This window comes from Chenopodium album, chromosome 23 (genome assembly GCF_948465745.1).
Source record: "Chenopodium album chromosome 23, dcCheAlbu1.1, whole genome shotgun sequence".
NCBI lineage: Eukaryota > Viridiplantae > Streptophyta > Magnoliopsida > Caryophyllales > Amaranthaceae > Chenopodium > Chenopodium album.
In genome coordinates, this window is record NC_137856.1 from 33,274,097 (window position 1) to 33,289,266 (window position 15,170).

The 15,170-nt window shown below is 30.9% G+C and overlaps 2 protein-coding genes across 2 annotated transcripts; one reads left to right on the plus strand and one right to left on the minus strand.

Moving 5' to 3' along the window:
- Nucleotides 1-1,902: 1,902 nt before the first annotated feature.
- Nucleotides 1,903-2,647, minus strand: LOC145608790 (putative gamma-glutamylcyclotransferase At3g02910). Its single transcript, XM_081664387.1, has one exon. The coding sequence runs from the start codon at nt 2,541-2,543 to the stop codon at nt 1,977-1,979; it is 567 nt and encodes a 188-aa protein (XP_081520513.1). The 5' UTR covers nt 2,544-2,647; the 3' UTR covers nt 1,903-1,976.
- Nucleotides 2,648-10,992: 8,345 nt separating this feature from the next.
- Nucleotides 10,993-13,950, plus strand: LOC145607675 (protein RGF1 INDUCIBLE TRANSCRIPTION FACTOR 1-like). The gene is made up of 3 exons (XM_081663268.1): nt 10,993-11,556; nt 11,653-11,868; nt 13,188-13,950. The coding sequence occupies exons 1-3, from the start codon at nt 11,329-11,331 to the stop codon at nt 13,482-13,484; spliced, it is 741 nt and encodes a 246-aa protein (XP_081519394.1). The 5' UTR covers nt 10,993-11,328; the 3' UTR covers nt 13,485-13,950.
- The last annotated feature ends 1,220 nt before the right edge of the window (nt 13,951-15,170 follow it).

Sequence of the window (15,170 nt, forward strand, 5' to 3'; positions counted from 1 at the left end):
ATATATATAATAAGTATTATAATATGTTGTTGATCTTGTTAGAAGAGTCTCAATTTGCATCGCAAATTGGTACAATAAGCGTATAGTGAATTTCATTAAAAGTTGGTGATTTAGTAAAAGGGTATAATGTAAATTAATTTTTATTTGCGAGTATAGAAACTAGAAAGGGACTTTTGGTTGGTGGATTTGTATGTTAACCATACACTTGATTGATTGATTTGGGCTCAATTAATGCTTTAAGCAATGCAAATGGAGAGGCCAAATTCTACTCCGTAAGATAATAAGGCCCCGTTCTTTAGAGCTGCTCTGCTCTGCTTTGCTCTGCTGAAATCTGCTCTGCTTTGCTTTGCTCTGCTCTGCTCTGCTGAAATCTGCTCTGCTCTGCTCTGCTTCAATCTGCTCTGCTCTGCTTTGCTCTGCTCTGCTCTGCCCTGCTCTGCTCTGCTTAAAATTAATACTTAATATTGAATTATTATAATAATAATGTATATTTAATAATAATAATAAATAATTAATACTTAATGATAATAATAATCAATATTTAATAATAATAATAAATAAATAATATTTTATAATAATAATAATAAATATTTAATAATAATAATATATAATTAATATTTAATAATAATAATATATAAATAATATTTAATAATAATAATATATAATTAATATTTAATAATAAAAATATATAAATAATATTTAATAATAATAATAAATATTTAATGATAATAATATATAATTAATATTTAATAATAATAATAATATATAATTAATATTTAATAATAATAATATTATTAAATATTAATATTTAATAATAATAATAATAATTAATATTTAATAATAATAATATAATTAATATTTAATAATAATAATATTAATAATAACATAATTAATATTTGATAATAATAATATTAATAATATAATTAATATTTAATAATATAAATATTATTAATTATAATTAATATTTAATAATAAAATTTAGTAGTAGTAGTAAGTATAAGTAGTAGTCGTAGTAGTAGTAGTAGTAGTAGTAAGTATAAGTAGTAGTAGTAGTAGTAGTAGTAGTAGTAGTTATAATAATAATAATAATAGTAATAATAATAATAGTAATAATAATAATAGTAATAATAATAGTAATAATAATAATAGTAATAATAATAATAGTAATAATAATAATAATAGTAAAAATAATAATAATAATAATAATAATAGTAATAATAATAGTAATAATAATAATAATAATAATAATAATAATAATAGTAATAATAATATTAGTAATTATAATAATATTAGTAATAATAATAATATTAATATTAATGAAATCTGCTCTGCTCTGCTCGGCTCGGCTCTGCTTTGCTCTGCTCTGCTTCAATCTGCTCTGCTCTGCTTTGCTTTGCTCTGCTGAAATCTGCTCTGCTCTGCCCAGAAGCTCAAAAGAACAGGGCCTAAGTAGCGTAGGATATTTAGTAGTCTTTTCCACCTTTTGAGGGTGGGAAGTTGACTTCTTCTTTGTAAGTGTAAATGGAGCAAATAACCTTTGTAATTTTTCTCCTTTAAAAATTATTAATAATGAAATTATGCACTCAAACTGTGAATTGGATTGGAAGAATTAATAATTTTAAAGCACGAATTAAATATGTACAAACATGATTAATTGATAATGCACGATAATGCACTATGCATATATTATGTACATTAAAGATTAATCACTACTATACATACACACTAGTAAAAGCATAACTAGGTCTACAATTTCCATCCTACACTTCTCACATTCCTCCTTTGTGTGTATTTAAAAGATGGAATGAAACGGTAGCGAGAATAATTTTACACTCGAGTGTAAAAATAAACCATCTACGAAATCAAAATCCAACAAAAAAACACCAATCAAAAACCAACAAGTGGCAAACATTTTTATTTTTTTTTATTATTAAAATGGAGGAAATTAAACTAAAAGAGAGGAGAAATTAGTAAATTCAACAAGAATTATTATTATTATTAGTCGGAGAAGAAAGAAAAGTCGAAATATGATCAAGAAACGACATATTCTGAGGACGATCTTGACGCTTAACATAACCCTTAGCTTCCTTATGAGAATAACTCACAAACCCAGCCTCACCATTCCTCTTCCACATCTCTTCCGCATACGATTCATCCGCGTAATACGCCTCCGCCACATCTGAATCTAAATTACAAGGTAAACCCGCTATCTCCACCGGCAATCGCTGGTAATGACCGCGGCTCACACCTTCTAGCTCATCGAGCCGGGCGAGCCCCGTCTCCGATACCGCATACACCTCACCCCATACCATGTCACCTTTTCCGGGGAGGTTCAGAAGGAATGGCACCCTGTATGGTCCGCATACTAAGGGGAACTTTTCTGCGGTTCGGAACGATCCGATGTAGGTTGAGTCTCCGGTCGCCATTAATTCTTCCATTAATTTGTGGTTTGAGAATCCCTTTTTTAGTGTTCCGTAGGTGAATATTAGTCTTCTTTTTCCTGATTTTACTCCATTGCTATTGTTGTTATTCTCTGCCCCCATTGATGAAGATTTGATTGAGGTGGTTTTTTTTTTTTTGGTTGTTGGAGATAATTGTGGAAGGAAAGGAGTATTTTTTTTTGTGTGGTGAAGAAAAGACTATGCTTTCAAGAATTAGGTTATTTATATAGGAGATACCTTAAATATAAACTAAATTTAATAAATACTCTTTCTGTTTTTAAAAGTTATTACTCCGTACTGTTTTGACTTTGCACAATCTTTAAATTTTTTTTTTAGAGAGCCTCAAGAGTAGAGATGAGAATTGATCCTAGGATGTCTTAGAATCGGGAGAGAAACTCTAACCGCTTGAGCTATCCCTCACTCTCATGATCTTTGAGACTTAACAAGAACATTAATATAGTTATACATTGAGAAGTGAGTATGACATATCAAAAATTTATTTTTATACAACGCGTTTGTGTGCAGTTAGCCACATCATGTGGCAAGTTGACAACAATGGCTGATTGAGTAACTCCTAACACTGATCGAGTAATCTTTATAATATCAACGAAGTAACTCTTACATTGACATTGAGAAGTGATTATGACACATTAAAAATTGATTTTTATACAATGTGTTTTGTGTGCAGTTAGCCACATCATGTGGCATTGTGGCAAGTTGACAGCAATAGTCGATTGAGTAATAATACGAACGAAGTAACTCTTGCATTGACCAAATAACCCCTGTAATATAAACAAAGTAAACCTTGTGGCTATCCAAGTAGAAAAATTTGTGAAAAAACTACTCCATAATAATAAAAGGTACAGTACAAAATATCCCATGTGAATATGTGATATGTGATAAGGGAGATATGATATGATAGATAACGGGTAGGTAAGGTCTTGGGTGTCGCAATTTGGACGGTTGGCAGGAGTGCACCAATTAGAGTTCGACAGGTGGACGGTTGTTATTTTATTGGGATTTAAAAATTAATTTTAATTTGATACGTACGGGTTTAGTACCTTTTTAAACTCGTAGCAATGAAGTAGGAGTACGGGTAGGCAGGTGTAAAGTGCGGCCAATTGGCGAAAGAAACTTTGAAAAACTCCAACAATTGCATTAGACAAATGGAGTAATTCTAAAGGTTTTTACTTTTTAAAGTGTTGAAGAAAGATGAAATTTTAGCTTTCTTCTTTGTACAATGAATCTGTACTTGCTTTTATGGATGGATGTTGAGACAGTGAAAATTTTACTGATCGTTTGGTTAAACATCGATATTATGGGTCTGTTCTCATATGATTATTTTTACTTCAATTCATTTCAGTGCAGTTCAGCTCTTAATTTTCTTCTCTTATAAAATATTCATTTCTGTTCAATTCAGTTCAGTTCAGCTCCTAATTCCCTTCTCTCATAAAAAATTTCATTTCAATTCAGTTCAGCTCATTTTAATCAATGAGAGCAGGCCCTATATAATGTGCAATTGTAATTACTTAAACATTATTAGATGGTATACTTAATACTTTGCTAGGAATTATTACATTATGTTTATGAAATGACGAGTGCAAAGCATATGAAAGTTAGATGCCTATTAGGTTTAACGAAACTATATTTACTTACTAGGGAAGTTAGTTGATTGGTATTAGATTTGTTTGAGAGATCGAATTGTGAATCAATGGACAACAATTCATGTTAAAAGAAAGGAGTATTTGGTTTAGAGATCAAATTGTGAATCAATTATTTAACGTTGTCGTTTTTAAAAGCATAAAACACTTTCCCAAATTTTATAGACAGAATTAAAAGCGTATAACACTTATCTAAAATCTTATACACAGAGAGGGAGTATGACATACTAACTACATTTGCTAAACAAAATATACATCCAAACATCGACTCCGTACTAAAGTGTACTACTTAAATATATCTAGACATCTAGTAATGGATATCCATGTGACCATGTGCACAATGTACCAATTTATGGCCATTTTGTGAAAATTGAAAGTACAAGTACTTTTGTTAGTTGCTTGGACGGTGGATACACATTTTTGGTCCACACTCTAAACATACTATTAGTAGAATGTACTTCAATTGTGTGATTACCTAATTTGTGTAAGTGGTTGTGTAATCTTGTGTTTTTGTCTATTTAATCCTTCTTTTACCAAAGGCAAACTCAGCTCCCTTCCACCAATCCTTCTTTAAGTTGTAGAGTTTGGCAAAAGGATAACAAGCATTCCGTAATTAGTACATGCGTTTCATCTCACCCTGCCTTCTAATAGATTTTCATCTTTTCGTCTACTTCAGTCTATATCAATTTTCCTCTATTTGTACATCTACATCTAACCTTAGAAAAGAATCCGAAGAAATTTTCCACATTTGAAAAGAAAGTAAAATACATTTTATCTAAGTGTGTCAAAGACTGCTCAAGAAATCGTGCACCATATAACTATTCAACAACCCCCTTATGTTGTTAGAAACTTTTCACTTATGTATAACATTGCGTTTAAAAACTAAGTAGACTTGACTCGATTAGTTAATTCAAAACCATACACAACCTAAATCGACTAATACACCATTCGCTTACAACCACAACCAGATTCACTATATCTTTGTCATGCATCATGCTGAAAAGACCCATAATAATAGACCTCTACTTCCCACATATTTTCCTACCTTATAAAAAGTAGAAACATACTCTTATGAATAGTGTAATGCCAATTATACCCTTCAAAATGTGTATTTATATACATACCCTCATTAATATGTAGATTTTATTTTAATGAATAGTGTTTAGACAACTATACCCTCTAAAATATTTATGTACTTTTATGCTTTCATAAATGTTAGTTGTCTTGAACATTTATACCACCTAAATATAGTTGATTACATATTTTCTCTTATTGTTTTTTTTAGGAAAAATTTCTCTTATTGTTAAAAAAACTAATTTTGTGATTTAAAAGCTAAACCAAAAAAACCTTCAAGATATGGCTAGCTATGACGTGCGCATCGCGCGCGTTAGCTACCCTAGTTTTATAGAATTGTTGAAATCTTCACCATTGAATCTTTCTCTTCGTAAGCAATCTTATTCAAATTAAGGTATCAATTTGCTTCACTAATTAAAAAAATGAGAATGACTTGAAGCAACAATTATTCTTCCTTACAAAATTAAAATTCCACAAAAAACACCCTCCTCATATATTGCCTCCAGTCACTTAGAACAATAGATATTTTATGATTTGTACAACTAACTACAAAATCCACCAATCATTTCCTGGCTGTCATTTTAGATCATTGTACAATTATTGTTGATTATAAGATAAGATAATAATTATGATCCTTTGAAAATAATTTGTAAGCATGAGGCATGACACTCCAATTTGAGATTATATAATGCTATTATAGATCTTAACTACGGAGTAGTAAATAAGCAAATAACTAAAAATTATAAAATTGTAAGACGGAATGTTTGATAAAAAAAAAAAAACTTGTTCTAAGCTTTCAAGATTCCTATATACTCCATTTAAAAGAAACAGGAGCACACGTGCAAAATAAAAATTAACATGACTATCTGTACTATAATTTAATTTGTAAATGTCAATAACTAAACTTAACATGACTATCCCGTCTACATTATTATTCTTATAGTTCTCCGTACACCTCAAAAGTATAAAATGAGACATTCATGATGGATGAATTTGCTAATTATGAAAGACAAAGTGGATCCATTTTAGTATCCAATAAAGAAAGTAGGCCAAATTGGAATTTCAGCCCAATAACTAAACAATCAGGCCCATCAATTAAAAGCGACAGTATAAGCCCATGATAAATTGTCATGGCAAAAGCTAGAATTAAAGTTGGGTCAACTCTTAAAAAGTTCATATCAAATTTATTTATTTATTTACTTTTTTTTTTTTTTTTTTTTTTTTTTTCTTGATTTCATTTTCAAAAGGGGTGACAAAAAAATTGACAAATTAAAAAAGAAAGCATGAATCATGACGTTAAATAAGAGATGGAGTGCTTGAATTGTTTGTCTTCAACTTGCAGAATGAATGCAGAAATGGCTGACTCTGACCATTATACCAAGTTATTTATTAGTACTGCTACTCTTTACAAGGCAGTGAGGCACTCCCATTAAATTCTAGAAAATTAAAAATTATTTTTTATATCTATTTTGGTAGTACACGATATATAGATATTGAAAATTCTTGATTAAATTGATGGTGACGTACTAAGGTTTTCTTAGTCTAGTCCTCAAGGACATATACTTGATCTAAAAGTGCAGATGCCAACAATTAATCCGATTCAATTAAATTTAACCTGATTTGAAAGAAATACAATCAAGATTTCAACCTATATGGACGTAATATTTTAGCATGATTTATACTTGACCTGCCTCGATTAGATTCAACTGAAGCTAATCTAATTACTTAAATTGATACCTCTAGACCTATGTATTATTATTTTTATTTTTATTTTTTTTCTTTTGAATCAAGCTATACTAGTCAAGTTAAGTTCGAATAACATTATGGTTATATGTACAAGCTATTTCCTCTATAAAAATGAGTTTTCTTTTCTCTCATGTTCCATTGAATTGTGACTAAGTGAATGATTAGGTTTAGTTGAGTTATTGAGCTTTACTTGTTAATACGAAATCAATGATGATAGTTTAATGAGTCAAATTGTCAATTGTACTTGTCTTTATTCCCGACAATACATTTGTGATGTTGTACATATTTTTTTGTTTTTTTTTTTACAAAATTGGATTCTATTCTTTCCTTAATTTTCTCACATATTATAGTGGGAATATGTTTAATTGTTAATATGTTTGATGGTCACGAGACATTGTCTCATAATATTAACTTGTATAGTTGTATATCTTTTTTATCATACCTGCAATATGTAGAGTAACCCCTTAACCTTATTTTATTTATTTTTATAAGAGCCTTATAAAGTGTTTAACTCTCTTTTTTTTTTTTATCAATGTGAGACACATGTATTATTTAGTAGGATATATTTTAACAATTATCTAAGACTTAAGTAGCTTTTCTATAAGATAGTCACAAGAAAATAAAACACTCTCATCCAAAACTTAATCACCATTAATAAAAAAAGTCACACATTTTCAAGAACATCGAAAATGGTAGAAAACAGAAGAAAATTGAATGACGAGGCCTCATCAGATGAACTACAAGGGTTCCTATTAGCTTGGAACACCTGTGATTGCATAGTAGTACAAGCCTTTTACTTTGATTTGGCTTCTAGCTACTTAGCTTTTCCAAGACCTAAATAAAAATTGTACTTTATAATATTGATGTTGGGGTTTCAATCTCTGCTTAAAACACTTTAATCGGAATAGAAATTTCTAATAAGTCTTACCCTCTTGACGTGTGGGATGTTTTTCGAAAAACAAGTTTTTGAGTGATTTGCTAATTAAGAAACGTGTAAAAGTTACTCTCTAACTTTGATCACCTGAATCAAACACGAACTTTTCCTTTGTTAGTATTTCAACTTTAAGACCAAAAATCACCTCATCAAACTTCTTCAAAGGGTAAAAAGAAATTGGCACTTTCAATTGCATGTCCTTGGTTACTTTATTACAAGTATTATATTGCTTTTGAATTACAAAATGATGTGGAGAAAAAGTAGTTAGCAAACTCAGCTATACATCATAATCATCATGGAATCCTAAAGTGCATATACCCTGTTTCTTAAGGAGCTTAGGGTACTTTAAGGACCTTTGACCCTAAGTTTTGCCTCTTGTAAATACTTGTTTGTTTGTCTCTTCTTTATTGTATAAAGGTTTCTTCGTAAAAAGTAGTTGTTATGATAGCTGATACTAATTAAAGCGTTGAGATACTTGGCTTTGTTCAAAATAGGTGACTTAGGGCCTGTTCATATTTACTGAATTGAGCTGAACTGAACTGAACTGAACTGATTGGAACTGAACTGAACTGAACTGAACTGAATTGAGCTGAAATGAATATTTTATGTGAGAGAGAAATTAAGAGCTGAACTGAACTGAACTGATTGGAACCGAACTGAACTGATTGGAACTGAACTGAACTGAAATTAAGTAAATGTGAACAGGCCCTTAGCTTGTGACATTCAAGTGAAACCAAATGTTAAATGTAATGTAATGCAAGTTTCGTGGTAATTGTCATGCATCATGCATGCATATGAACAAAATGATAGAGTATATACAAGAATATGTTATGTAATCTATCAGAGTATATACAGAAATATGTTATGTAATCTATCATTGATGGTTGAGGCCCATGAATGTTATATACTCTATCACAAAATTGCATTAAAATAAGACTAACATTAGACTTTCAAGTGAAGCCATATGTTAGCTAGGCTTGAAAAATGTTGCTTCATTTTGATGCTCCATCCCTCTTTTTTTTTTATTCGCGGTATTCTTGTTTTCTTTTTCTTTTTTTTTTTAAAAAAATACTACGTAAATAAATTATTGATTATTGTTTGTGTTATTCGAATGAGTCACAAAAGCATTACAAAATTATAAATGAGATAGGAAAGACCGAAAGATCAAACATGAACAGATCTTATATGCGTTCAATCTTTACAAAATAGCATTAATTTCACTAATGATTTTATTTTTTAAATCATTGTTGCTACCAAAGTTTATACGGATTGTACGTAGTTGGATTCGAGGATATCTTGAACACCATATCTAGAAGATTATCTATTATGTTAGTAGTATTAATTTTGTTTGTATTAACTTTTAATGGAGCATATCTTGTTATTAAAATACCCCATTATATAAGCTTTGGAATATTATATTTTGAAGAGGCATAAAAATAAAAAAATAAAAAAAAAGTTAAAAAAAGAAGCAGTAATGGATGAGTACGTGTCACATTTTGAGATCAAGTGGCAAAACTGAATGGGACACTTGTCAGTTTCTGCAAGTGGATATGTGTTGTGGCCATTAGCCCTCCAACCTAACTTAAATAATGCGGCCTTCAATTAACTAATTTCTTTTATAAATATATAAATACTGGAAAATAAAATAAAAAGAATCTTAGCCTCCATTGCTAATGACAATTTTTTTTAATTATGAATTTGTTTTAAGGATAATAATGTAATAAATAAAATAAGAATATAGAAATGTGCGACTAAATAAGGAAAAGCTGAAAGGAGGATGTAGCACGTGAGAGGATGAAGTTCCTTTAAGAGAACGCAACTCTTCCCCCTCGTGGCCTATAATTGGTTCACTCGCTTTTGGCTCGAGAATCCATACCCATTAATCTGTAAATTATTTCATGTATTTGAGAGTACTTAAGAGTGCCAGCTTCTTGCCTTCTTGTTCAATCCAGGAGTATTTTCAAGAGTACATATTATTTGACCTCTCATAATTGTCTCTAGAATATTTTGTACTAACTAATTTATTGACTTAAATGTAAGTTTGACTTTGCATTTAAAAAACAAAATACTAGTATCATTGCCTCTTCTCTACTTCAACAAGGGATGAATATAATACAATTATCAATCTAGTTAGTTCAAGAAGGGAGGAAAGTAAATATTTGTTTTGCTCACCTTAATAAGATAAACTTTTAAAGCTAAGGGTTGAACAATTTTAATTTTATAAGGTGAAATCTAAAAGTCATGTTTAATTAAGTAAATATGTTCAGATAAGTTTTAGTGAAGAGAACCTATCCTAAAAGAGGGATTATTATGCACCATTCACATTCACTTGTTAATTTATTATACATACATTTAAGTATATATAATACACTAGAAGCGCGATTTAAAATGCAGGTCCATTCTGTTCACCTAATTTTCACTTATTTCAGATGTAATAAGTTTAGATAAGTTCTGTTAAGTTCAGATCAGGTCTAATAAGTTTTAATAAAGGTTAACCAAGTACAAATTACATCAAAATAAGTTTTAATAAGTTCTAATAAATTCAGATAAGTTCAGGTAAGTTCAGATAAGTGAAAATCAGGTGAATAGAACACACCCTGCTTATGCGTGTGCATTAACATAAAAATCTGACCACTAACTTGTTTTATTGTACATATATGTAAATTATTAGAAGTTAGTATGATCAAAGTATGTATTAGTAATAACTTAATAGAATTTTAAATATCAGTAAAAATATGTATTAGGGTCTGTTTACATTACTGAATTGAGCTGAACTGAACAGAGTTGAGCTGAACTGAATAGAACTGAAGTGAATATTTTATAAAAGAAAAAAAATTAGAAACTGAATTAAACTGAATTGGATGAAATTGAACTGAATTGAACATCCTTTATTACTAACTTAATGATATCGAAAAATAAAAAAGTTTTGGATTTATTCGATATTCCGCATTTAATTAATTAAATTTAATAATGTGTGAAAGAAAGAGAGGTATTGAAAAACGAAAAAAAAAAAAAAAAAAAAAGGTGGGAGAAAGGAGAAGATAAGCACAAATGCACAAGTAAAAATTCCACCCACCCATAGTCCCATACGTACACCAAGACCCACACATAAACATGAAAAATATATAATAACAAAGAAAAAGTATAGTCTTTTTAATCTCCCCACTTTCTTCTTTGTCATGCTTGATAATTGATAACTACCTCTTCTCATCTCATCTCATCTCATCACTTCACTAGTCTTTTCTCACACCCATCTTTTAAGTTTTATTATTTTTTCTACACACACCCCCCATACTTTAATTTCTTCCTTTCTTTTTTGATCGTTAGATCATTATCTTCTCTTACTTAACCAATAGTGGGCTATATTATTAACACCCCAAAAAAAAAAAAAAAAAAAAAAAAAAAAAAAAACCCACTATATATTACAAACTAAGGTCAGGAAATTTTATTTGATTATTAGAAGAAAAAAAAAATGGGAATAATGGAGCAAATGATGAGAACATCAGATGTAGTAGAAGATGAAGAGAAGATAAAATGGCCTATTTGGTTAAAACCCCTTTTGAAAACTAGCTTCTTTGGCCAGTGTAAGACTCATCCTGATGCTCATAAGAGTGAATGTAATATGTTTTGTTTGGATTGTATGGACGGCGCGCTTTGCTCCGTTTGCCTATCGTCTCACAAGGATCACCGCGCAATCCAGGTAAATTTTTCAATCGATTGATTGATTGCTCGTTCGAGCAGAGCCGTTTTTGACAATTTGGAGGCGGTGGTATAATGTTATTTTTTTTTTTAACAGATAAGGCGGTCGTCTTACCATGATGTGATAAGGGTAACGGAGATACAAAAGTATGTTGACATAACAGGGATACAAACTTACATCATCAACAGCGCCCGAATTGTTTTCTTGAACCAGCGGCCGCAACCTCGGCCCGGCAAAGGTGTTACCAATACTTGTCTTGTTTGCCACCGTAGTCTGCTTGATTCTTTCTCCTTTTGCTCACTTTCCTGCAAGGTTAGTTTCTTTCGTTTGTTTTTTGTTTTTTGTTTTTTTTTTTTTTTTTTTTTTTTTTTTTTTAATTTTACTTGGTCAATCTAATGTTTTTTTTTTATGTTGGTATGAATTTGGTCCAGCACAAATTTAATTAAGAAATTAATTTGTTAATTAAGGTCTAAATCTGGTATAGTATAATTAATTCACCGTACAATAATAGGATAACATGTTAACAACCATAAACCATTCAATGTAAATCTAATCATTGATATCGTTTTAAGGAGGTGTATATGTAAACTATGTTACCCTTAATCAATGTGATTTCATGTTGGTTAAAGTATTGGGTGGTACTCGGGTATTCGTATCATTTACTCTTTGTGACAATCTATACCCTTGAAATGTACCAATGGGATTGAATCTCGTCCACATTATTGTCCATTGCGCACTCTGTGCAAAATTAAAATAAAAGGGGATGCCGGGATGGTCTAGTAATTTTAGGTACCATTATAAAGAGATGCTAAAGAAATTGATTTTACTTTATGCTATTGCTTGGTATATGCTTGATTCCAATTTTTGGGGAAAAACGAATATAGTTCGTGGTTATCGATTCATGATCAATTGGTATAGTACATGATTCGAGATAGAATGTGCGTGTACATTTAGATAACCTAATCTAAGTTGGATCGCGCAACAAGTTTATTAGTATAGTTGATTAGGTGATTAAGGCGGCGGCAGTTGCACAATCTAGGCATTCTAATCTTCTACAACCACAAGCGTCCTATTCAATTGAAGTCACCTTACTTTTTGCTAACTATAGTATGGTTGCTTATACTATTAAGCTTTTGACTTTTCGCTTCAACCATTCTTGTGGCGACAACTCCCATCGTCTTGATCATGACCTTTCCCAACTACACTAGCTAATACTCTTTTAATCAATGTTACCTCGTCATCAATGGATTTTTATTACTTGTATGACGGAATCTCTTACAATGACTACAATGCTATAGTGCCTATCGCAATAACAATTCAACATTGTCGAGCTAAAATGAGATTGACTAATACATTGAGATCATGGTATATGTATATTTTTTTTCATTTGTGAACTGTAACATTGTAACATCTTCCTCGAGTGTATGTAGATTAAAATCGATTTATGTTGATTTACTAGCTCCTAGTGTACTGCACTTTGCACATATCACATACGAACTATGTAATTGTCGGTTTTTACTGATCAAATTGATTATAATGGATCAAGATTGATAAAATATACAGAGCAAAATTGTTACAGTTGTAAGATTTTTCTCAAATGTAATCTTTCTCCTTTTGTTTAATCTGTACAGATAAATGGGACATCCAAAAATTTCTGGACTGATAATAAGAGGATAATCGGCGAGACAGGAAATTCAAATTCGGACTCTGAAGAATCCTTGAATAACTATTACAATGAGAAGGGGACTGCTGCTTACAACAATTATAATTACAGTTACAATTACAGGAAGAAGTTGCAGAGTTTTTCACCATCAACACCGCCAAGAACGACTTCCTCTGGCTCAGGCGGTGCAGGTTACAGGTCTGCAAAGCGCAGGAAGGGTATACCTCATAGAGCCCCTCTCGGGGCACTTCTCATACAGTACTAAATTGAAACTGCTGCCAGTACAATGAGAAGGTATGCTTCAGCTCGCTACATCTTTGCTAGTTAACGCGATATATACTAGTCCGTGCAGGAGTGCACTCTGTACATTACACAAGACTAATAGCTGCAGATACTCTCACTCGAGTATTGTATATGTACATAAATATAGACAGTTAGGAAAGACTTATAGATATGAATAGAAGCAATACAAGTAAGTTTTAAGAGCTTTTTTTTTGTTTTGGTATACACACAAAGGTATATGTATGTGGGGAGGAGATCGATCTTTGATGTAAATACCGATATACTACGTATATGTAATGTAATGTAATGGTGTAGGTATATGGCGCTTGTTCGGATACAAGGGAGGTTCTCTTATTTTCTTAAAGAAAGAAAAAAAGAATAAATCTTGATACTTTAGGTAATGTGAAAACAATTTGTAATGTATGTTTGCATATAATTGAATGATGAAAGTAACATGTCATATGTATTAGCAATAATTTATGAAGTTGGATATGTGATTGAAAAGCATGTTATTGGTAGGAAGTGCGTGAAAACGGAAGCACGCAACTTAGAAAGTAGGAATTAGAAGCAATCCTTAAACTAAAACTGTTGAAATTGTTTCAGTTTATTTGTTGTTTTGGGGGTTTTTGGCAAAGCAAGATTATGGGAGTAGGTGATGATCATCTCCCGTGAGAGTTAGGTTGTTTAGTTAAGCCTAGCTAGCTAGGATACATTCAAGTTTGGTAAACATATCTACCTCAATTGTTCGGAATTTTTATATTGGATATAATCAAGTTGATACATCGTGTACAAGTGGTGATCCATACACAAGGGTACGGAGATTAATCAATGATTTAAAGTACTCGTATAATCATCAGTTTGTTGGGTACGTTCCGAATCCATGTTCTAGGATTGGCTTATATCTTGCAAATTTTTTGCTTGCAAGCATTTATATATGAACACAGTACTAAACAAGTCACAAGTTCAACTGCTTTTAATTACACTAAAGAAGTAGAGCATCTACCTCTAGTTGGTTACATATAATTATGTCCAAAAAGTTATTAACTATACACATAAATTATGGGATTTGTCTTAATCAATTGGGTGACAAGGTAAGTGCAAGATCCGAAAGTTGGGGTGACTACCAACTGCTCAGGAGTTCTTGATAAAGTCTCGGGATCAGAGATAATATTCAAGACCTGAGATCAAATCTTATCTATAATAACAGCGACTTTAATAAAAAAATGAGGAAATATAGGATGAGGAAAAAGACAAGTGTAGTACAGTATACTTGGTACACACTAATAAAGCAAAAAAGGTTTAAACATTACCGGTAATACCGGTAAAAGTAATCTTCTATAACTGGAGGGGCTGCTCTTCTAGAGAATGAACAGTAGAGTGAAGAAGGTGGGGCCCAGTTGAGAAGAAGACGTAATGTAATGTAATGTAATGTGGTTAGCTAATCCACCCTACAGCTGACCATGCTCCTATATTCGTTGGCATTAATCGTCGCCACTTTTCGAGTTCCAACAAATGCCTTCTTGCCTATGCAATTATTTATTCATATTTTCATTACAAATATTGATAAAATATTAATTATTGATTGCAAAAATATTGATAGATTTAAAGACTCAATCATTTACAAGTTACATCTACGTATTAATCAAGAATGTAATGTGTTACATACACT

What these genes read in the sequence shown, in the direction of transcription:
- LOC145607675 (XM_081663268.1), top strand. Translation starts at nt 11,329, where the DNA reads ATGGGAATAATGGAGCAAATGATGAGAACATCAGATGTAGTAGAAGAT. An exon ending in AGGATCACCGCGCAATCCAG is followed by an intron (nt 11,557 to 11,652) that starts GTAAATTTTTCA and finishes TTTTTTTAACAG; the next exon opens with ATAAGGCGGTCGTCTTACCA. An exon ending in TTTGCTCACTTTCCTGCAAG is followed by an intron (nt 11,869 to 13,187) that starts GTTAGTTTCTTT and finishes TAATCTGTACAG; the next exon opens with ATAAATGGGACATCCAAAAA.
- LOC145608790 (XM_081664387.1), bottom strand. Translation starts at nt 2,543, where the DNA reads ATGGGGGCAGAGAATAACAACAATAGCAATGGAGTAAAATCAGGAAAA.